Source organism: Meles meles, chromosome X (genome assembly GCF_922984935.1).
Source record: "Meles meles chromosome X, mMelMel3.1 paternal haplotype, whole genome shotgun sequence".
Lineage (NCBI taxonomy): Eukaryota > Metazoa > Chordata > Mammalia > Carnivora > Mustelidae > Meles > Meles meles.
The window spans coordinates 100,528,424-100,553,446 of NC_060087.1; the positions used below are offsets into that span (position 1 = coordinate 100,528,424).

General features: G+C 38.6%; 1 protein-coding gene across 5 annotated transcripts in view; it reads right to left on the bottom strand.

Moving 5' to 3' along the window:
* Window positions 1-25,023, bottom strand: part of KLHL13 (kelch like family member 13) — a 206,198-nt gene that overhangs the window by 118,508 nt on the left and 62,667 nt on the right. For 4 of the 5 annotated variants that reach the window (XM_045996365.1, XM_045996358.1, XM_045996366.1 and 1 more), the window contains exon 2: window positions 2,878-2,951. The exons of the other annotated variant lie outside the window; for it this stretch is intronic. In XM_045996365.1, the coding sequence (XP_045852321.1) occupies window positions 2,878-2,927 (50 nt within the window). In that variant the 5' untranslated portion in view covers window positions 2,928-2,951. The remainder of the gene's footprint in view (window positions 1-2,877; window positions 2,952-25,023) is intronic. 5 annotated transcript variants of the gene reach the window in all.

Here is a 25,023-nt window from a genome sequence, read left to right on the forward strand (position 1 = left end):
CATAGGAAAATACACTCAAAATTATTACACACGAGGAAAATGCAAAGTGAAATCCATTATGAGAAACCACTACACACACAACAGAATGGCTAAAATTAAAAAGGCTAATAACAAGGGGAGCCTGGTTGGCTCAGTCAGTAGAGCATGTGACCCTCGGTCTCAGGGTTGTGAGTTCAAGCCCCACCTTGGGTGTGGAGCCTACTTAAAAATAATTAAACAAAATTAAATTTAAAATGCTAACAATACCAATAGCTAGTGAGGATTCTCACTTGTCACCAGTCAGAGGAGAAAATGATACGATCACTTTAGAAAAGGCTTTGGCAGGGGCACCTAGATGGCTCAGTCAGTTAAGCATCTGACTCTTGATTTCAGTGCAGGTCATGATCTCAGGGGCCTGGGATTAAGCCCCGCATCAGGCTCCACATTCAGCACAGAGTCTGCCTGTCCTCCCTCTGCTCCTCCCCTGGCTTGCTCTCTCTCTCTCTCAAATAAATGAAATCTTAGGAAAAAAAGTCTTTGGCAGTCTACTAATGCTAAATAAATTATAAATGCTACATAAAATAGATTTAATAAATTCAAATAAAATAAATTTAATAGGGGCGCCTGGGTGGCTCAGTGGGTTAAGCCTCTGCCTTCAGCTCAGGTGATGATCTCAGGGTCCTGGGATTGAGCCCCGCATGGGGCTCTCTGCTCAGCAGGGAGCCTACTTCCTCCTGTCTCTCTACCTGCCTCTCTGCCTACTTGTGATCTCTCTCTCTCTGTCAAATAAATAAATAAAATCTTTTAAAAATATAAATTTAATAAATAATTTATGTTCATATTTTAGATACATATCCAAAGGAAATTTTGTGGCTATATATAGCCACAGAAAGATCTGTACAAAAACATCAAGAGCAGTTTCATTCATAATAGCCAAGAAATGGATGCAACTTAAATAACTATGAACAAGAAAATGGATAACCAAATTGTGGTATAGTTTAAAAAAAAAAGGAATACTACACAGCAATAAAATAGAAAGAATTCCTGATACCGGCAGAAATGATAAATTTCAAAATCATTACTTGGAACTAAAGAAGCCAGGCACAGTGTCTGACTCCATTTACATGAAGTTCAAGAAGATATAGGATATAGACTGGAAAGGGGAATGAGGTAACTCTCTGGAAGGATGGAACTGTTTTATATCTTGATCTGAGTCATGGCTACCTGGATGTAGGCAAGTGTAAAAAACTATCATGATGACTATTTAAGTGTTTGTATATTTTTCTGCACTTAATTATATCTCTATAAAGAGAAAGATGTATATTTAAGTGTATGTTTTACTGCACTTAATTGCAACTCTATAAAAATAATGGAAATAGGGGCACCTGGGTGGCTCAGTGGGTTAAAGCCTCTCCCTTCAGCTCAGGTCATGATTCCAGGGTCCTCGGATGGAGCCCCGCATTGGGCTCTCTGCTCAGCAGGGAGCCTGCTTCCTCCTCTCTCTCTGTCTGCCTCTCTGCCTACTTGTGTTCTCTCTCTGTGTGTCAAATAAATAAACAAAATCTTTAAAAAAATAATGGAAATAAATTCAAGTACGCTATGACTCCCTCAGTTACTGACTTGACCTTTGGAAGTCCTGCCCTCCTATTCTTCCCTCTTCCAAATGCATGATAGAGACCCTCCTACTCAGTGGTGCTTGGCCTTTGCAGACTCAACTCACCAATGTGAATTCAACCCCCAGCATACACACCTTATTCTTTTCTTCTCTCTTTTCACCCAACATGGCCACACATTATTCCTGCTAGGATTTCCTTGCTTTTTGTGTCTCTGAGCAAGCTTACCTTGCAGCCCCTTGCCCACAGGAGAGTACACATTCCAACCAACAGGCACCCATCATATATTTCCATAATAGGATTATTATGTAAAATCCCGAGTATTACGGTATCTGGCAAATAACAATGACTTTATATATGTCCCCTTCCTACTTCAAACTCTCCCCTCTTTGCACATTCTTTTAAGACACCTATTTTAAAGCATATCAGAATTCAGAAACACAATGCTGTATTTCAACATAGTTAAAAGCCTCACATTTATGTTTCAGTAAGAGCACCAATACACCGTGCATTGCTTGCCAAGCTCTCTCTGTCTCCACACCCCACAAACACTTATTTAATCCTCCAAACAACCCTGAGATGTAGGTAATTTTATCCCCAATTCATAGATGGGGAAGTTAAGGCACTGAGCAATTAAGACATTTGGCCAAGTCTAGATGACTAGTAAGTGGCAGAGCCGTGATATAGACAACTCCAGCACATTATTTCAAAGGATTCATGCAAACCATGCAATCCAACTATTAGGACTAAGGGATACTCTTTCGCACTTACAAAGCAAAGGCTATGTTTCTTTAAACCATGAATTTAAAACCATAAGTAGTCAGAGAAAGTTCGGAATTTCTCATAACTCTCCAAAAAAGTTTTCACTGGATTTTTAAGTAACAGAAATGTACAACCACAGGGCAATATTGTTAAAAAAAAAAAACTTGGTTGAGACATCTGTTCTTAAGCAATGGATACCTGTATTTCTTCACTAACATGCTTTAAGACTAAAAAACAAGTCAATAGCTCTATTTATTGAATGTCACGTGGTCACAATTTACATCGAGTATGATTTCTAATTATATTCTCTATTTCTTCATTAGCTCAGAACGCACAGTCACTATCATGCTCTTCATTCCATCTCTTCGTCACCCAGTCATTCTTCTACTCACTCACATAGCAAATATTTTATGTTAACCCAGGCATTCAACAGATATTCATTAAGCAGCAACTATGTCAGGCATATAAATAGGCAGGAGAGACATTATAGAAATTATAAGGTAAGTTGCTTCCATAAATATACCGGTTACGGAGTATTGCAGCGACTGACTCCCCTCTATGAAGATGATCCATCACCTCTAACACTTGGATGATGACCTGTTCAGGAGGAAAAGAAGTCGATATTTACTATAAAAATCAATACTAGAACTTTCAAATTATGCTATCTATGTAATATTTGATATAATTCATGACAGAAAGACAAAAACGTGTGTCTGTGGTCCCCATGTCCATATTCTAGCTTATGAAAATTAAGAAAATGGAGAACACTAAAGGGACTGAATCTGTAACAGTCAAGTTAGCTACAAAATTCCACAGTGGCTCATTAAATAGCATTGACTGCGTTTTCCTTTCATGTCAAATCATTAGAATAACAACTGAATATAGGGGAAGTTGGATTAAACCGAAGGAGACCTGAGGAGTCTGGGTGAAGTTGGGAGAGACATGAGGAGTGAGGGGTGGAGAGCGGAGGCACACATTTGCCAGGTAGAGACACAGACGGCACTGAATCCCGAGTTCCCAGGAGCACATGAGGCCTCAAAAGCCCATAAGCAGGGCCCAGACTTTTAGAAGAGGTTGGTCACAACTAAAACTAGAGAGTCCATATAAGATTTTGAAATCTTAAAGACATAAAATAGGTAGTGGGGGTTGTCTTCTTGATCTGGACTGAAATTTTGTTTGGGGGGGAGGTTTTTTTAATGGGAAAAGAGCTGGTGAGGTGGTAGCAAACGAAATCTAATATATTGTTTCTAGTCATGTGAATGCTTTGTATTGGAGATAGTATATTTCAAGGGTTCCATTAATTTCAAATATATTGGACGCAGAAAGGTATAGTTTACTTAAATGTTTCTGGTTAATAAAATCAACTGATTGCACTGGGGAGATAAAAATACAGAGTATGAATTTATTTTGTTCATATAATTATGTCTGTTATAAAGCTATGTGAAGACCTAAAATAATTAAGCCAGAAAGAAAGGTTCTCTTCACTGTTCTCTACCCTCTTCCTGTCCCTTCATTTGGGGTCAGAGCAAAAGATGCAGAAGGGAGAAAAGTACTCTATTTCTTGGGTCTTCATAATTCTAAAAAAGAAACAAATCAAATGACACTATAGTATTTTTATTTATGTATACAATCATATTTTCTGTTATTATAAGAAATTGGGTAGACTAAATGAAAAAAAATAATTTTTTTAAGCATCTCAAAATCAACTGACCTTTGGACTTACCTTTTCTAAAAGTGCTCACGTGGTGACAGAATTTTAAGGTGTTGAGAAATTTTAATTTTTCTTAGGCTACACTTTTTTAGAATATGTGCCAAGAGAAAAACATCTAGATTATCATTAGGAATCTGGGAATGTGAAAATAAATAACTCATGCCCCTTTTCATTAATTGCATCTAGAGTAGAACATGTAAGTCCCCAAAGTAGGTATTCAAACTCTCACCCAACCCCATTGTTTTAACCAATCTGTCTATTGCCTCTCAGAGTCTGTGGCTCTTCCATTCAAATTACCCAGATAATAAACCTCCGGTCTCCTGAGGGACAGGGAGCAGATGAGAGGACATGGGACTCCAGCCACTTACTATTAAGACTTTCAAGGAACAGCCCACATTTTCAATATCAAGACTTATTCCTGCCTTCCACAGACCAGCTATCCCCAAGTCTTGAATTATTACGAATTGTATGGGAAGAATCAGTTGGTTTCTCTCAAAAGTTCGTGTAGGGGGAGATTCTCAAGCTGTTAACTGCCTTTGACTAAATAAGAAGTTAGTTTAAACCTTAAAATTGTCAGTGTTGCCCCTCCTGTTCTCTTTTGGCTTTTGGAATTTTTCCATTTCTTTCATTTCATTTTAATGAAGTTAGGAAGGGAGAAGAAGTAAATGATGGAAACAATGATCAATTTACACAAGATTTAACTAAAAGCTAAAAAAAAAATAGCTAAAAGATAAACTAAAAGCTGCTGTTTTTTAACCAGGGAGTCTGTATGATCAAATCTGTGCATTAGAAAATTAACACAGTTTGCAACGTGGGGGTAGATCAGAGAGAGAGAAACTAGAAGTATGGAGACCAGTTAAGAAACAACTTCCAGGGGCGCCTGGGTGGCTCAGTGGGTTAAAGCCTCTGCCTTCGGCTCAGGTCATGATCCCAGGGTCCTGGGATCAAGCCCTACATCGGGCTCTCTGCTCAGCGGGGAGCCTGCTTCCTCCTCTCTCTCTCTGCCTGCCTCTCTGCCTACTTGTCATCTCTGTCTGTGAAATAAATAAATAAAATCTTAAAAAAATAAAAAATAAAAATAGACACCCTAAGAGGCACAAGGGGAAGTCTCCTGGCCAGGCTGGCATCCATCCCAGTTACTTTCACATCCCGACTTTAGTATATGTGCTGCCGAAGCGAGCACTCACATCCCCACTTTAAAAAAAAAAGATAAGAAACAACTTCCATGGTCAAGGCATGAAATAAGAGCATAGACCAGAGCTGTGGGAAAAGCCAGGGAAAACTAGGACCTCTGACTGACAGATCACTGGCAGATATTAAAGGGACAAAGCGACATCAAAGACAAAATCTATGTACGTACCTGGGGGAAATGGTGATGATAGCAGGTGAGGCAGGGTAGAGGGAAGAAGGAAAAATACCAGAAGGAAGGAGAACAAAGGTTTAGTGCAGACACACTGAAGTCCTCTAGGACACACCGTATGGCAAAAAACTGGATATATACACCCAGGTTTAGACTGGCACTAGGGATGAAAATATGAGGATATTTGGCCAGATAAGTAAGTGCTGAAGTAAAGAGACTGGGAAATATTCCTCAGAAGTGTATTTGCCACGAGAAGGTAGAATCCCAAAAACACTGTTGTGCAAGAAACCGCAAAAGCTAAGCTAGCGAAGGCAGAGCTAATCGGCGGGAGGGCAACTAAGAGAGATGTGAGCTGAAAGCTAAGAAAGAGGTCGGTTCGGAAGAAGAGTGGTTGGCAGGTATTCAGCTGTTGCAAGGTCTGCCCAGCCCAAGGAAGATACCGGCTACCTGATGTGACAGCTATAGAGTCAGTGATTAGAAAGTATTTTGAACACAGGTGTGGACAATCCCACTGCTGTGGTTTGAAAAATAAAACTAACATAAATAGGGTCACCTGGCTGGCTCAGTGGGAGGACCATGAGATCCTTGATCTCAGGGTCAGGAGTTCAAGCCCCATGTTGGGTGTAGAGATTACTAAAAAAAACAAAACAAAACAAAAACACAAGTTCTTTCAAGAAGTTGAAAGGAACTCAAATTCATCAGGGAATTACTCTGCGGTAATGGTGGCCTCTGAACAAATAGGGGAAAAGAGATGATTAAGTAAGTGACTAGGGAAGAATCAGGTAGCCAATTAGAAAAATAATAAGTTTATACTACTTCGCTTCACATTAGGGGATCCTAAATAAATCTCAGACAGATCAAAGATTTAAAGGGAAAAAATGAAACTCTGAAACAGTATGAAAGAAAACCCAAGTGAAATCATTTATAATCATGCAGTACAGAAGACAAGAAGGACTCCAAACTGAGGAGTCGTAAAAGAAAAAAAAGATTGTTAAATCTGGGGCACCTGGGTGGCTCAGTGAGTTAAGCCTCTGCCTTTGGCTCAGGTCATGATCCCAGGGTCCTGGGATCAAGGTCCGCATGGGGCTCCCTGCTCAGCAAAGAGCCTGCTCCCCCCTCCCCTGCCTGCCTCTCTGCCTACTTGTGATCTTTCTCTCAAATAAATAAATAAAATATTTTTTTAAAAAAAGACTTAAATCTGATTGTACACAACAAATGACAACTCTGTACTTCAAAAATATCACAAAGTCAAATGGCATTTGATGAGCTAGGAAAAAAAAATAGTCCCCCCACACACGACTTACACACATACAAAATTTAAAGAAAAAAACAATAAAACATAATAGTAAAAGTGAACAAATAAAAGAAATAGAATGTACACATAAAAAGATACAAATTGTTAAAAAAGAAAAAGAATAAATACAATTAAAAATGAGGCATTGGTTCACCCATAAGATTCACACACACATGCCCGAAGTCTATATATCCATTTTTAGTGAGAGGGAATGTAAGTTTGGGAGGAATGTTTACTTTTCATTCTAGGCTCTTTTGTCCAACTGATTTCAAAACAAAAAATAAAGAGGATCTGGCAAAAGGAATAAGAAGGAGTGGTGACGTGGTAGGAGAAAACCAGGAAGCGGTGGTAACTGACAAGGCTGAATGAAGTGTTACATAAAGAAAGACGTGGGGCGCCTGGGTGGCTCAGTGGGTTAAGCCGCTGCCTTCGGCTCAGGTCATGATCTCCGGGTCTTGGGATCGAGTCCCGCATCGGCCTCTCTGCTCAGCAGGGAGCCTGCTTCCCTCTCTCTCTCTCTCTCTGCCTGCCTCTCTATCTACTTGTGATCTCTCTCTGTCAAATAAATAAATAAAATCTTAAAAAAAAAAGACATAATCAAATGTGTCACCTAGTGCTGAGAGGCGAAGTGAAGACTTGAGAAATGACAGCTGGTTGTGCTAACAAGGTCGCCGGACACCTTGATGAGAACGGTTTACATGTCATGGTGGAGAAAGTGGCTGATGAGCATGGGTTCCAGGGAGCACGAAAGGAAAGAAGAAAAAAGAAATAGGTGGTAATTGGAGGGGACGGGTTATAGGGTGGAAGGAGATGGTTTTTGTTTTGATAACGGGGGATACAATGGCAGGTGAATCTGAAGATTGTGATATTTCACAGAAATGGGAACTGAAGAAGTACGATAATATGTCAAAACTTCAAGAGCATGTAAGACCATACGTGTGTGTATACATATACACGTACACACATACTCACTCTATACATATACATGTATACGGAAAAAGCTTTAAAATATTCATGGGAATGATAAAGTCCCAGTTTGGGACAGTGTTAGCTCAGGAGAGAAAGGGAGAGATGCAACTGAGGAGGGACAGACAAGGAGCTTCACCTGTATTTAACATTTTGACAGGTGTCGGGGAAAAAAAGGCAAATGTTAAGGTTTCCCATAGCTAAGGGGTAGTGATAGGAGGGGTTGTGATACTGATTTCTGTACTTTTCTGTATGTTTAAAATATTTTATTTTTTTTTAAAGATTTTATTTATTTATTTGACAGAGATCACAAGTAGGCAGAGAGGCAGGCAGAGAGAGAGGGGGAAGCAGACTCCTCACTGAGCAGAGAGCCCAATACGGGGCTCGATCCCAGGACCCCGGGATCATGACCTGAGCCGAAGGCAGAGGCTTTAACCCACTGAGCCACCCAGGCGCCCCTGTTTGAAATATTTTAATCAAATGAAACAAAATTATAATATATGATCTCTCCCCTAAAGTAGGGACCGTGTAGATGAACAGACAAGACATGGACATACAAAGGCCAGCAGACACAGATAGGTGGATAGAACATTTCCGAGATAAAGGAAAAGGGCAGGACAAAAACATAAGCAGACACACAGTATAATTAAAAGACACACTCCTCCACAGCCACGGTACTCTCATGAATAAAAGGGAAACTAATCATTACTCAGAGCTCACACCTGACAAACACGTAATTGTGGTTTTGCCCTTAAAATATTCTACCTCGCTCACCAGAAATAAAACTGACAAGACAGTTTTGGCTCGTTGAGATAACTTGCGTTAAGTTCAACCAATTTTACCCTTAAGCCTTTATTTTAGGTAATTCGCAAATCTAATATTTCATAAGCACCTATCCTACAGTTAGATAATATTTCAATTAGAGATGCCAGGTTATGACTAAGCATTTAATTAAATCCACTGTCCCACTCCTTCCTGCTCTGCCCAAGAGCTGACAGCTTTAAAAATAATGAGATTTGAGAGATGCCTAGCCAATTTTACACCATGTTCGAGTAAACCCTGCTGAGGAATTAACCTTATGTTATATAAAAGAAATTCAGAGTGGCTATGATGGGATGGTCTGCCTTCACATAAAATTGTGTTAAGCACTCTGATAAAAAAAAGCTGACAAAAAAGATCGGTGAAAAGTGCTCAACACTACAAAATTGAAAAACTGCACAATGTAGAAAATTGTACATAATTGCACTTCTCCCAATCAAGTAAGATAGAGCAGCAGCACCAAAAATTCAAAATCATCTTGACACGGCAAAAAGTGATGTGTAAGAAACAGAATTGTATTCTTTGGGAAAAGAGTTTGTTCTACAAAAGTGATTTTTTAAAAATGTCACAGAAGGTTAGATTATCAGATCTTTCAGCTTTCACCCAGGCAAGAATACCACACTTACCTCTTATCTGGGGCACCGAATAGGGCTTAACCTAAGACACCCGAGTACTAGATGTTGGGCCGGTTGGTGATTATTTTTCCCCCTAGAGTATATCTAAAACCAGCTGGGACTATGTAGTGTGCTCCCACATATGTGTATCCACCAGAAAACTGGCCGACGCTAAAAATGATAAAGGTTGTGCTACCCTAAGCGTTGCAACTGTACCTGATTTTAGAACATTTATGCAAGTGATTGATCTGCCTGTTTTCCTCTTTATCAGCATTTTATGCTGTAACAAGAGGGTCCAGAGAGGTCTAAGAGCCATTTCGTGGTCTAAACTTCTACCAAAAAGACTAGATTCTGCATGTTCTAGAAGGTTCTCTCTTTTCCCTGGCCGCATGCCAGAATGGCTGATACACTGTCCTCAACAATTACGGTTTCCTTTCCATAGTCACTAAAGCGATCTGCCCCTGGACCACCACGTGGTTACTACCATCTTGCTCTGGATTCTTACGGCATACACCCCACACCATGGAGTTCTGCTGCTTCTTGCAGTAATATCACTCTTTCTTTCTTAATATGATCCCTGGGTTGTCCCTTTTCATTTTGTCACTCAGGCTTCAGAAATTCCTTTGGGACATGTCGTTGGCTAATGGCCTCATTCATCTTATCACTGCAACTGGCCTTTTTACCAATGCTCAAGTTGTTACCCTTGTATTAATATAATTCTATCTGACTTTTCTAATAGTGGCTGCCCTCTTGTAACAAGGTCTAAACTTGGTCTAACAAACGTTTAAGTGTCAACTGCCATGCTTAGCTGTCTCCATTTCTTTCAGCTTCATGTTATCACTCTTTTTTACAAGATTTTTTATTTATTTATAAATAAATATAAATTCACTATAAAGTCGCAGTATTTAAAACAGGGTGGTACCAGTATGGGGACAGACAGATCAACAAAATCAAGTCCCAAAACATATAGAATTGCATATGGTTATTAGTAACATGGTACATATGGTACTTGGGATCAGTAAAAGATGAGTTTCTCAATAAAGAGGTTTAGGGGAACTGGCTATGTTGGGAGAAAAACTGAAACTCTACCTATACCACATGTATGTGTGTGTGTGTGTGTGTGTGTGTGTGTGTGTGTGGTATACATCCCACAGATGGAATAAATAACTAAACATGAAAAAATAAAGTTGTAACAGTAAAAGATAAAAAGAATATACATTTTTAATGAGGCAAAGATAAAATCTTTCTAAGGGCCAACACAAAACTCAGAAGTCACAAAGAACAGTAAAATGGTTTCCAAGTTTGTTAGTGAAAAGCAGGTTTACAATTCTAGAGGGTACAGCCCACCATAAACATACTGAAAAGATACAGCAGCCAGTGGGGAGATGAGGAGGAAGCCTGAGACACAGAACAGGCGGAGGTTTAATGTTCACAATACATAAAGTATTCCCCCCCCAAAAATCAGCAACAAAGGTGTACGATCCAGTAGGCAAGTATCTGAAGAGTCCTGGCAGAGACAAAGAATAGCAACAGAAAGAATAAGTATAAGGACGGTTGGTGGGAATGCCAGCTGGTGCAGCCACTCTGGAAAACAGCATGGAGGTTTCTCACGAAGTTGAAAATAGAGCTACCCTATGACCCAGCAATTGCACTACTGGGTATTTACCCCAAAGATACAAATGTAGTGATCCAAAGGGGCACATGCACCCAAATGTTTACAGCAGCAATGTCCACAATAGCCAAACTATGGAAAGAACCTAGATGTCCATCAACAGATAAATAGATAAAGAAGATGTGATATATATATATACACACACACATACATACACACACACACACAATGGAATACTATGCAGCCATCAAAAGAAATGAAATCGTGCCATTTGCGATGACGTGGATGGAACTAGAGGGTATTATGCTGAGCGAAATAAGTCATTCGGAGAAAGACAACTATCATATGATCTCACTGATATGGGGCATTTGAGAAACAACACATTGGATCATAGAGGAAGGGAGGGAAAAATGAAACAAGAGGAAACCAGAGAGGGAGACAAACTAGACAAACTGAGACTCTTAGTCTCAGGAAACAAACTTGAGGGTTGCTGGAGGGGAGGGAGGTGGGAGGGGTGAGGTGGCTGGGGGATGGACACTGGGGAGAGTATGTGCTATGGTGAGTGCTGTGAAGTGTGTAAGACTGATGATTCACAGACCTGTACCCCTGAAACAAATAATACAGTATATATATTAATACAAAAAAGAGTAAGTGTAAGGAAAGACGTTTGACATCAATCACATGGGTTTGTGTGTGTGTGTGTATGTGGGTAAAACTGTGAGAAAACACACAGCCATATTAAAGATACATTCATCACACAACATCCTGGTCTTCCTCACATTTTCACTTTCAAAAGATAGTAAGACACCTCTCAGGTCCTATTCACCATGGAAAATCCTGATCTCCCACTAAAACTTCCAAACAAGAGAAAGACAGCGAAAGAGAAAAAGGCAGCTTACAAGAAACCTAAAAATGAAATCTAGATCAAAATTCAGGAAAGGTAAACAATTACTGTGCATCTTACTGGGGAAGGGAAACTAAGTGGGTATCATCTATGAAAGCTTCCGGTTTGGGCTGCATTTAAGCAAGCAGGTGAAGGTGGTTGTTTTTCCCCATCTCCATGCCAGCCGGCCATAATTCAATTTGTCCTCAATGTTCCAAAGGGTAAAATTCTTAAATGGTTTTATATTACAGTAATCATCTTACCAGAAAGCTGTTTATCTAAGCAAAATGAGATTCACAAGCGATCTGAAAAAAGAAATGCTTGTATCTCCAATATAATGGAATAATCAAGTTCCAAGTGACTGCTGAAAAATCTAGATGCAGTGCAGGGTTTTTATTACATTATATTTTTCTAGTATTATAAAAGTAAAGATTGAATCATTTTATTGTCTTTGTAAAAGAGATCGTTAAGCTGATGGATTCTGGTCTTCAAATCAATCCATAGCAGAAATCTAAAGTCCATGCTTTAAATGCTAAGCAACATCTAAACAGTAGCAAAAAGAAATAAAAGTATTTCCTTCACAGTGACAAATTCAGTATGGTATTTCTTTAAAAAGTATTAATCGTTCCTCAGTAACTTAGGCTAATATGAATAGAATCTTCTGACTATATTTTGGACAAAATTTTTATGAGAAATTTTTGAAAAATTCACACTGATGAGACTTGTTAGTCTACTTATTTGTGTATAACACACATTTATATATGTTATATAAAATATTACATATACTTGTTATTCTGACCAAGAAGAATATATTGAGCTCTGCCCATATGATCAGTAATTTATATTAAGAACCCTCTTTAATTAAGAACCACAGTAATTTATATACCACAATCTCAGAAAAAAATTGGGTATTTAATAGTAATCTGCCTTCTTAAAGGTTTATCCTATTCATCAACATTAAATTAAAAATACAAAGAATTTCCTTTTAAAAAGATACAATACTATTTGACATCCCATTTGGTCATAATCAACATGAATCAACTAAATGAAAAACAAAAAAAAACCCTGGTCTCATCACAATTAGTGTAGTCCATTCACTAGAGTTTTACCTCTTTTTAGTAAGTAACTTTCAAACATGGTAAGAATTGTTAAGTGGCAATTCACTACTCAGAATTCCAAACAAAGCCAACTCTTTCAGGCTAAGAGTTTTTTTTTTTTTCATTTTATTTATTTTTTTCAGCGTAACAGTATTCATTGTTTTTGCACAACACCCAGTCCTCCATGCAAAACGTGCCCTCCCTATTACCCACCACCTGTTCCCCAACCTCCCACCCCTGACCCTTCAAAACCCTCAGGTTGTTTTTCAGAGTCCATAGTCTCTTATGGTTCGCCTCCCCTCCCCAATGTCCAGAGCCCCCTCCCCCTCTCCCAGTCCCACCTCCCCCCAGGCTAAGAGTTTTCCAACATAAGTCTCCACTTTACTAATTATGCCACTCAACTTTTACTGTGCAAGGGATTCAAAGGAGTACAGGATCCAAGTCTAGATAGAGAAGAGTTTTCCTGGGTCCATACCAGGTAAGTTTAGCAAATTTAACAAAATGAAAGAAGGCAGCAAGGGACATGCAAGGGACCTCTATCATTTATACGATCTTACATATCCACAGTGAAAGTTGTATTATGGGATTTAGTTAGGCCCATAGTTCATTGGTGAATCAAAAAAGCGAAAGTAGGAGTCATTTGTGATTTGCCTTATCATTTGATCTACAGCCAAGGCCTTTTCTCTGTGCTCTGGCCTACTAATTAAATCTTGGCATCTTCTTTCATAAATTAAGCTCACCATCACAATAAATGTATGAACTGTGATTTATTGATTTGTTTTCTTTAAAACAGACAGAGACTATAAATGCACTTGTATAACAATATGAATTCAGAATCCTTAATATGTTTTACAATTTCTCCCAAAACTTTTTTCTTCAAAAAATTTTTTAAGTAAACTCCACACCACACATGGGGCTCAAACTCATGACCCCAAGATCAAGAGTCACATGCTCTATCAACTAAGCCAGCCGGGTACACCTCTCCCCCAAATCTTTAAAAATGGCAGGGGCAAGATGGAGTGAATGGAGTTACACAGCAGACTCAAAATTTTAAGAGGGTACCCAAAGCTCAGTATTAAAATAAATGCTAATTTAATGCAATTTTTAAAGAGCAATGCACAACTACTGGCATCTATATTAGAAGGGAGGTAGGTAATAAGACTATCTCTATTAGCAGATGACTTGAACTTGCATAAAGAAAATCCTAAAGCATCAAGTAAAAGATTATTAGAATTAATAAATGAGTTCAGCAAGGCAGGCTATATATACACCAAAATCAATTGTACTTTCATACATTTGCAATAAACAAAATGAAAATGGAATTAAAAAAGCAATTCCAATAATAACAGCATGAAAAAGAATTTAAAAAACAGGAGGGTGTATGAATCCCAAATGGGACACCCCTACAGTGTCTGGCTCAAGTGACCATGGTGGATGGCACTCCTGGGCCCCACAGGACACCTTCAACATAAGGCCACTACTTTCAAGAGCAGGCAACATAACTGACCTACCTAATACACAGAAACAGACAGCAAAAGTTAGACAAAAAGCAGAGGGGAATATGTTCCAAAGGAAGATCAAGACAAAACCTCAGAAAAAGAACTAAACAAAATGGAGATAAACAATCTACCTGATCAATTGCTCAAAATAATGGTCCCAAAGATGCTCACTGGACTAGGGAGAAGAATGGATGAACTCAGAGAGAATGTTAACAAAGAGAAAATATAAAAAAGAATCAATCAGAGCTGAAGAATACAATAACTGAAATGAAAAATACACTACATGAAATCAACAGCAGATTATAGGAAGCAGAAGAAGGGATCAGCAATCTAGAAGACAGGGTGGTGGAAATCACCCAAGTTAAACACTAAAAAGGAAAAAGCATTTAAAAAATGAAAATAGGTTAAGAGATCTCTGGAACAACATCAAGAATGCTAACATTCACATTTTAAGGTTTCAGAAGGACAAGACAGAACAGAGCAGAAAGATTCACTGAAGAAGTAACACCTGGAAATTTTGTTAACCTGGAGAAGGAAACAGATATTCACATCCAGCAAGTACAGAGAAACCCAAACAAGATGAACCCAAGAGGGTCCAGGTATGTAATAATTAAAATGTCAAAAATTAAAAATAAAGAAATAATCTTAAAAGCGGCAAGATAAAATAGTTACTTAAAGAGAAAGCCTAGAGGCACCTGGGTGGCTCAGTGGGTTAAGCCTCTGCCTTCGGCTTGGGTCATGGTCTCAGGGTCCTGGGATGGAGTCCCACATCAGGTTCCCTGCTCAGTGGGGAGCCTGCTTCTCTCTCTCTCTCCCTCTGCCTGCCACTTCCCCTGCTTGTGCTCTCTCTCTGTGACATGACATGATATGACATAAAATAAATAGAAACCCCCAAATATTATCAGCCAATTTTTCAGCATAAAGTTCGTAGGCCAGAAGAGAGTGACATAATATATTCAAAATGCCAAAACGGATGACCAAGACTACTTGGCGTAGTTATTACTCAGAATTGAAGGAGAGATAGAGTTTCCCAGACAGATAAAAGTTAAAGGAATTTGTTACCACTAAACTGACATTATAAGAAATGTTGAAGGTATTTCTAGAGCAATAAATCAAGGCTACAACTAGAACTAAGAAAAATACGAAAAGGAAAAATTTCACTGGTAAAAGCAAACATATAGTAAAGTTAGTAGGGAAATCACTTATAAACTAGTATAAAGGTTAAAAGATGAAACAAGTAAAATCAGTTACATCTAAAAAATTAGTTAAGGGATATATAAAGTGAAAAGATGTAAAATGTGACATCATATACATAAAATGTGAAGGGAGGAATATAAATGTAGTGCTTTTAGAATGTGTTCAAATTTAAGTGACCATCAACTTAATATAGACTGCTATATTACAGGGATGTTATACATGAACCTCATGGTAACCACAAAACAAAACCTATAAGAGATAAAAAATAGAGAAAGAAATCTAAGCACAAACACTAAAGAAAGTCATCAAATCACAAGGTAAGACAGCAAGAGAAGAGGGAACAGAGAACTATAAGAACTACCAAAAAACTCAACAAAATGGCAATAAGTACATACCTATCAATAATTACTTTAAGTGTAAATGGAATAAAGGCTATAATCAAAAGACAGGGTGACTGAATGGATGAAAACACAGGACCCTTGGGGCGCCTGGGTGGCTCAGTGGGTTAAGCCTCTGCCTTTGGCTCAGGTCATGATCTCAGGGTCCTGGGATCGAGCCCCGCATCGGGCTCTCTGCTCAGCAAGGAGCCTGCTTCCTCCTCTCTCTCTGCCTGCCTCTCTGCCTACTTGTGACCTCTGTCTATCAAATAAATAAATAAAATCTTTGAAAAAACAAACAAGCAAAAAACCTCCACAGGACCCATCTATATGCTGCCTACAAGTGGATTCACTTCAGACCTATAAACACATACAGACTGAAAGTAAAGGGAAAATAAAATATATTCTATGCAAATAGAAGTGAGAAAAAAAAGCTAGAGTACCCATACTTATTTCAAACAAAATAGATGTTAAAACAATGACTGTAAAAAGAGACAAAGAAGGGCATTACATAATTTTAAAGGGATCAATCCAACAGAGGATATAACAATTTTAGGTATCTATACACCTAATACAGGAGCACCTAATATATGAGGCAAATACTAACAGACATAAAGAAAGAAATTTACAGTAATAATATAACAGTAGGGGACTTTAATCCCCACTTACATCAATGGATAGATCAGACAGAAAATAAGGAAGGAGTAGCTTTTTTTGTTTATTTGTTTTAGAGACAGAGTGTGCCAGTTTGGGGTAGAGGGGCAGAGTGAAAAGGAGAGAGAATCTTAAGCAGGCTCCACACCCAGCAAGGAACCTGACACAGGGCTTGATCTCACGTCCCTGAGATCATGACCTGAGCTAAAATCAAGAGTTGAATGCTTGACCAACTGAGCCACCCATGTGTCCCTAGAAAGAGTTGCTTTGAATGACCCATTAGACTAGATGGACTTAGCAGATATATACAGCCTACTCCATCCAAAAACAGCAGAATACATATTCTTTTCAAGTGTACATGGAACATTCTCCAAGACAGATCACATGTTAGGCCACAAAACAAGTCTCAATGAATTTTAAAAGATTAAAGTCATATTGAGTATCTTTTTGAAGACTGAAATGATATCAAGCACCTTTTCTGACCACAGGAGCGTGAACAACCTTGTAGAGGTTAAACAACATGCTACTAAACAACAGATGGGCCCAAAAAGAAATCAGAGGAAATCAAAAAATGAAATGAAAACACAATAGTTCAAAATCTTTGGGATATACCAAAAGCAGTTCTAAGAGGAAAGTTTATAGTGATACAGACCTACCTCAAGAAACAAGAAAAATTTCAAACAAACAATTTAACTTACACCTAAAGAAACTAGAAAAAGAAGGGGAGGGGAGCCCAAACTGAGAAGAGGGAAATGATAAAGATCAGTTTGGAAATAGATGAAATACAGACCAAAAAAAAATCAATGAAACTATGAGCTATTTCTTTATACTTGATCTTAGCCAAAAGGCTGAGAAGCGACTGAGTTGTTTCTTTAAAAAGACAAAATTGATAATGTTTAGCCAGATTCAGGGGGAAGAAAAAGAGGACTCAAATAAACTCCAAAATGAAAGAGAAGTGATAACCAACACCACAAAAATACTAAGGACTGTAAGAAACTACTAAGAAAAATTATATACCAACAAATTGGACAACTTAGAATAAATGGATAAAGTTCTACAAATATCCATCTTCCAAGACTAAATCAGGAAGAAAGAGAATATCTGAACAGACCGATTACTAGTAACAAAATTGAACTGGTCATCAAAAACCTGCCAACAAACCAAAACCCAAGAGCAGATGGCTTCACAAACAAATTCTACCAAACATTTTAAAAAACAGTTAATATAGGGGCACCTGATGGTTCGGTCAGTTAAGCGACCAATTCTTGATTTCAATTCAGGTCTTCATTTCAGGGTTGTGAGTTCAAATCCTGAATTGGGCTCCATGTTGGGTGTGTGGTGTCTACATAAAAAAAAAGAGTTAATACCTATTCTCAAACTATTCCAAAAGATAGAGGAAGGAATGCTTCCAAGTTCAGTTCATGAGGTCACAATTGCTCTGATACCAAAACCAGAAAAAAGACACTAGAAGAAAAATTACAGATCTATATTTGTGGTGAACACAGATGTAAAAAGCCTCAGCAAAATATTAGCAAACTGAATTTAACAATACACTCAAAAGATAATTCATTGTGATCAAGTGGGATTTAACTCAGGGATGCAAAGATGGTTCAATATCCACAAGTCAAAGTGATACCCATATTAAAATGAAAGATAAAAATCATATGATCATTTCAAAAGACGCAGAAAAAGCACTAAAAATTCAACATCCATTCAGGAACATATCTCAACATAGATTAGAGTGAACACATCTCAACATAATAAAGGCCATATATGATAAATCCAGAGCTAAGATCATACTCAATGGTGAAAAAGTGAAAGCTTTTCCTCTAAGATTACAAAGAAGATAAGGATGTCCATTCTCACCACTTTTATCTACATGGTTCTGGAAGTCCAAACCACAGCAATCAGACAAGAAAAATAAACAAAAGGCATCCAAAATTGTAAGGAAGAAGTAAAACTGTCACTATTTGAAGATGATATGATGCTATATACAGAAAACCATAAAGACTCCACCAAAAACCTATCAGAACTAATAAATTAATTCAGTAATGTAGAATACAAATTAATATACAGAAATCTGTTGCATTTCTATATACTAATAATGAAGTCACAGGAAGAAAAATTAAGAAAATAATCCCATTTACAATTGCATAAAAAGAATAAAATACCTATGAGTAAGCTTAACCAAGCAGGTGAAAGACCTGTACCCTAAAAACTAGAAGACAATGATGAAAGAAACTAGAGATGATACAAAAAGAATGGAAAGATATAACTTGCTCATGGATTAGAATAATTAATATTTTTAAATGTCCATACTACACAAAATAATCTACAGATTCAATGAAATACCTATCAAAATACCAATAGTATTTTCTGCAGAACTAAAAGAAATAAACCTAAAATTTATATGGAACCACAAAAGGCCCCAAATAGCCAAAGTAATTTTGAGAAAGAACAACAATGCTGAAATTACAGCAATCCCAAATTTCAAACTATATTACAAAGCTACACTAAGCAAAAGAGTATGGTACTGGCAAAAGAAAAAAATGTCCACAGAGATCAATGAAACAGAAGACAGAGCCTATGACGAATCCATCAATTAATCAATGAGAAAGAAGGCAAGCATATACCATGGGAAATCGATGGTATTTTCAATAAATGGTGTTGGAAAACTGGACAGTTACATGCAAAAGAATGGTACTGCACCACTTTCTGCTTCCCTCTCACTCTCTCTGCCTGCCTCTCTGCCTGTGATCTCTCTCTGTCATAAATAAAAAAATTAAAAAAAAATAAAAAAAAATAAAAAAATAAAAATCTTTAAAATACCATATACAAAAATAAACTCAAAATAGATTAAGGACCTAAATATAAGACCTGAAACCATAAAATTCTCTTTTTAAAAAAATTTTTATTTATTTATTTGACAGAGAGAGTGAGAATGAACACAAGCAGGGGGAACAGGAGAAGGAGAAGCAGGCTCCCTGTTAAGCAGGGAGCCTGACATGGGGCTCGATCCCAGGACTCGGGGATCATGACCTGAGCTGAAGGTAGAGGATTAACCAACTGAGCCAGTCAGGTGCCCCCAAACCATAAAATTCTTAAAAGAACATACAGATAGTAAACTTTTGGACATTTGTTTTAGCAATATTTTTCTGGATTTGTCTACTCAGACAAGGGAAACAAAAGCAAAAATAACTAGTTGGGACTACATTAAACTAAAAAACTTTTAAATATTATTTATTTATTTATTTGACAAAGAGAGAGATCACAAGTAGGCAGAGAGGCAGGCGGTGGGGGGGAGTGGGCTCCCCGCTGAGCAGAGAGCGTGACATGGGGCTCGATCCCAGGACCCTGAGACCATGACCCAAGCCGAAGGCAATGGCTTAACCCACTGAGCCACCCAGGTGCCCCTAAACTAAAAAACTTTTGTCCAGCAAAGGAAACCATCCAAAAAAATGAAAAGGCAACCTACTAAATAGAAGCAGATATTTGCAAATGACATATCCAATAAGGGGTTAATATCCAAAATATATTTTAAAAACCCTAACAACTCCAACACCAAACAACAACAAACAATCCAATTAAAAATGAGCAGATGGCCTAGAGACATTTTTCCAAAGGAGACATTACAGATGGCCAACAGACACAAGCAAGGATGCTCAATATCACCAACCATCGAGGAAATGCAAATCAGAACCACAATGAAGTATCCCCTCGTACCAGAATGGCTAAAATAAAAAAGATAAGAAGTCACAAGTGTTGGCGAGGATGTGGAGAAGAGGGGGAACTCCTGTGCACTATCAGTGGGAATGTAAATTGTTACAACCATTACAGAACACAGCATAGAAGTTCCTCAAAAAATGGAAAATAGAAATACCATATGGTCCATTAATTCCACCACTGGGTATTTACCCAAAGAAAACAAAAACACTAATTCAAACAGATATACGCACTCCTTTGTTCATTTACAATATTTACCCATATTTACAATAGCCAAGACATGGAAATGACCTGTCCTTCAATAGATGAATGGATAAAAAAGATGTGGTATGGGACGCCTGGGTGGCTCAGTCAGTTAGGCGTCTGCCTTTGGCTCAGGGCATGATCCCAGGGTCCTGGGTTAAGCCCCCACATCAGGCTCCTTGCTCAGTGGGGAGCCTGCTTCTCCCTCTCCCTCTGCCTCTCCCCCCTGGCTTGTGCTCTCTTTCTTGCTCACTCTCTCTCTCAAATAAATAAACAAAATCTTTAAAAAGGGAGAGAGAGAGAGAGAAGGAAAAGATGTGCTATATATATACACAATGGAAAATTAACCATAAAAAAGAATGAAATCTTGCCATTCACAACATGGATAGACCCAGAGCATATTGTGCTAAGTGAAGTAAGTGAGAGAAAGACAAATACCATATAATTTCACTTACACACAAAATCTAAAAAACAAAACAAACACAAAATAAACTGAAAGAGACTTATAAATACAGAGAACTGGTGGCTTCCAGAGGGGAGAAGTGTGGGGGTGGTGGTGAGTGAAACAGATGAAGGAGATTAAGAGGTACAAAGTTCCAGTTATAAAAATAAATAAGTCATGGGAATGAAAAGTACAGCACAGAGAATATCATGAGTACTATTGTAATAACTTCGTACAGTGACAGACGGTAACCAAGCTTACAGTGTATGTATTAACGTATATAGGGGCACCTGGGTGGCTTAGCGGGTTAAGCCTCTGCCTTCAGCTTGGGTCATGGTCTCAGGGTCCTAGGATCGAGCCCCGCATCGGGCTTTCCTCTCTCTCTCTGCCTAACTTGTGATCTCTCTCTCTCTCTCTGTTAAATAAATAAATAAATAATATTTTATAATTATCAAGCACTGTATCATACACCTGAAACTAATATAATATTGTATGTCAACTATGTTTCAATTACATTTTTTTAAAAAATGAATAAAGAAAAAACTAAAAACAAAACCAGCGGAAAAAAAAATAAAAAGTTTTGTGTACCAAAGGACATTATCAAGAAAAGTAGGGGGCACCTGACTGGCTCAGTTGGAAAAGAGCATGAAATTCTCGATCTTGGGGTTGTAGGTTTGAGCCCCACACTGGGTATAGAAATTACTTGGGGGAAAAAAATAGATCTTAAAAATAAATAAATAGAGAAGAAAGAGTAGGCAGCCAGAAGGAGGCAACTGTGGCGGAGATGTTCTCTTCTCCTCTGAGCAGTCACACAAAAGAAGGGCTGTGGAAAAGAGAAGTTTTGAAGCCTCAGGCTTGCTGCCCGGAGAAAAGAGAGAACCTGCAGATGGGGTGGGTGAAAAGATGCATCCTGGGCACATCTCCAAACAGCAAACATGGACAAAGCTCCCGGGCCTGGAAGGAAGAGGGAGAGGGCCTCTGCTCCCTGTTAGCCCCCTGCAGCCTGCCTGGGAGGCCTGAGCACTACGCTCAGCCCCATTTCAGAAATAAAATAAATGAATAAATGTTTTCAAAGTGTGAAAAGAAAATGAAAAAAGAAAACTGAAAAGACAACTCCCAGAATGGGAGAAAATATTTGCCAATCACATATCTGATGAGGAATTAATGCCCAGCACTCCAACTTAACAAAAGAGCCAGTGAAAAAATGAACAGAGAACCTGAATAGATATGTTCCAAAGAAGATAAACAAATGACCAACAAACACATGAAAAGATGCTCAGCATCACTAATCATTAGCAAAATGCAAATCAAATCCATATCGAAATACTACTTCACACCCATTAGGATGGCTACGATGAAAAACCAAACAAAACTGACAGTAACAAATGTTGGCAAGGGCATGGAGAAATTGGACTCCTTGTGAATTACAGGTGAGAAGAGAATATGGCACAGCCACCATCAAAGAACTTGGCAGTTCCTCAATGCATTGAACGTAGAATTACTGTATGACTTGTACATCAACTCCTAGAAATATACTCAAGAGATCTGAAAACAGGGGATCAAACAATAACTTACACACACATGTTCACAACAGCACTATCTACAATAGCCCAAAACTGGAAAGAACCCCAATGTTCATCAGTGGGTGAATGAATAAAGAAAACATATTGTGTCCATAGGACGGGTCATCAGTCAGCCACTATGGAACAAACACTTGGGTGGCACAGTTGGTGAAGCATCTGACTCTTGATTTTGGCTCAGATCATGATCTCTGGGTTGTGGGATCAAGCCCCACGTTGGGCTGTTGGGCTCTGTGCTCAGAGGGGAGGGTCCTGAAGATTTTCTTTCTCCCTCTGCCCCACCCCCTCCACGGTCCCTAAACAAACAAACAAACAAATCTTAAAGAAAAAAGTAGCCAATCAAAAAAGGTAACATATAGTATGACTCCATTTGTATAAAATGTCCATAATAGGGAAATTTATAGCCAGGAAGTAGATTAGTAGTGCTTAGTGCTGGAGGAACTAGGGGCAGAGGGTGACATCCAAAGGGCAGGGGTGGTATTTTTCTGGTGATAAAAACTTACGAACATGGATTGTGGTAAGAGTTGCACATATCTGTGGATATACTAAAAATTATGGAGTAGCACATTTTAAACGGATGAATCCTATGGTATGTGAATGAACTATCAATAAACCTGTTTTTCCAAACATCGAAGTTAATGCAGAAAACCCATGATGACCAAAAGATGAGTATTTTCAATAAAGACAGCATCAGTGTTACTGATCTGTCCTATTGCCTCAGGCTCCAGGATGGCTCAGCAGGTAAAGCCGAGGTCTCACCCACACCCAGTGGCAGATCCTTTGAAATTCAGCACTTAAATACATCCTTGAATTTTCAGTGGTCATTCCAACACAGTCAACTTTGTTTTCTGAGAAACAACTCTCTGTTCACACTTGCATTCGAAGGGTGAGTGTAATATATAAATGATGTAATCACAGTAACCAGTACAAAAGGCATAGAGAGGTTAGGTATTGAGGCACCTGGGTGGCTCAGTTGGTTAAGCGTCTGCCTTCGGCTGAGATCGTGATCCCAGGGTCCTGGGATAGAGCCCCGTGTTGGGCTCCTTGCTCAGCGGGGAGTCTGATTCTCCCTCTCCCTCAAATAAATAAAGTCTTTTTTTTTTTTTAAGAAATCAGTGGTTTGGTGTCAAACCACTGCTTCATGACGCCATTGACAGTACAACTGAGACTAGAAGGACAACTACAGAAGAGAACCCTAGTCAAGAGAATTCAGTGTGTCATGGCTTCCATTAATATGACTTGAAGGCTTGTTATGACTTGTTAAATGGGACCTCTAATGTACTTGGCTCAGAGGAGGGTTGCCAGGCGAAATGGAGAACACTGATTCAAAACTTCAGATAAACAGTAAATACATTTTTTTTTAGTAAATACATTTTTAAAAAGATTTTATTTATTTATTTGAGAGAGAGAGAGCATGAGTGGGTGGGGGAGGGGCAGAGGAAGAGGGAAAAGCAGGACTGGATCCCAGGACCCTAGAATCATGACCTGAGCCAAAGGCAGGCGCTTAACCGACTGAGCCACCCAGATGCCCCAGTAAATATATTTTTAGGATAAGGATGCCTCCCATATTGCCCAGAACTTCCTTATACTAAAACAAATCAGTTGTTGTTCATATAAAATTCAAATCAAATGGGGCATCCAATACTTTTATTTGCTAAATCTGACAACTGGACTCTAAAGAAATTGCTCGTAGGGCAAACCATGGATACCAAAAGTGACCAGTGAGTGGCTGAGAATCTGGGAGTCTGACCTGTGAGATGCAGCTTCATGAATTCTGAAATAAGAGTACGGAAAGGAAGATCATCCAAAAACACAAGATTCATTTTACTAAATATTTTTATTACTTAGCATTTCCAAATGCTATTCCATCAACCCCAACAGACTAGAAAACAAAAATTTAATGATTATTTACATATTTACTTAAGAAAAATACACACAAACACAAAAAACTTTTTTGTAATATTTTCTTTTTTCTTTAATTTTATTTATTTATTTGTCAGAGAGAGAAAGAGCGAGAGTGAGCACAGGCAGACAGAGAGGCAGGCAGAGACAGAGAGAGAAGCAGGCTCCCCGCCGAGCACGGAGCCCGATGTGGGACTCGATCCCAGGACGCTGGGATCATGACCTGAGCCGAAGGCAGCCGCTTAACCAACTGAGCCACCCAGGCGTCCCTCTAATATTTTCAATTAAAATATTTCTCTCTTCTTTCCTGAAATTTATATTAACAGGAAAAGGCAGACTTAAGGCTTTGGTTTGGGTTAGTATTTAAAAGGGAAAGAAAAAAGTTCAGTTGCAAGTGTCCAGAACACCAAGGCTGACATTTAGAACTTCCTTCCCCCTGCAAAGTTCAGGACTCATATCTGAAAGGCTCCTTTTCTCTACACTACAGGAAGATGGCCAGCAGTCCAGCTGGGAAACCTGTGGTCCAACACAGAGGCCCAACTTCCCATCACCAGCCTGGGCAAGAGTTTAGAAGCACTTGCATTTCATCCTCTGTCTGCTTTATCAAGGACAAAAAACAGTTTGCTTCAAAAAGCTTTTACCAAAGTGGTTAGAAATCATGAGATGGGGTGGGGGGGGGGGGAAATGTTGAAAGAA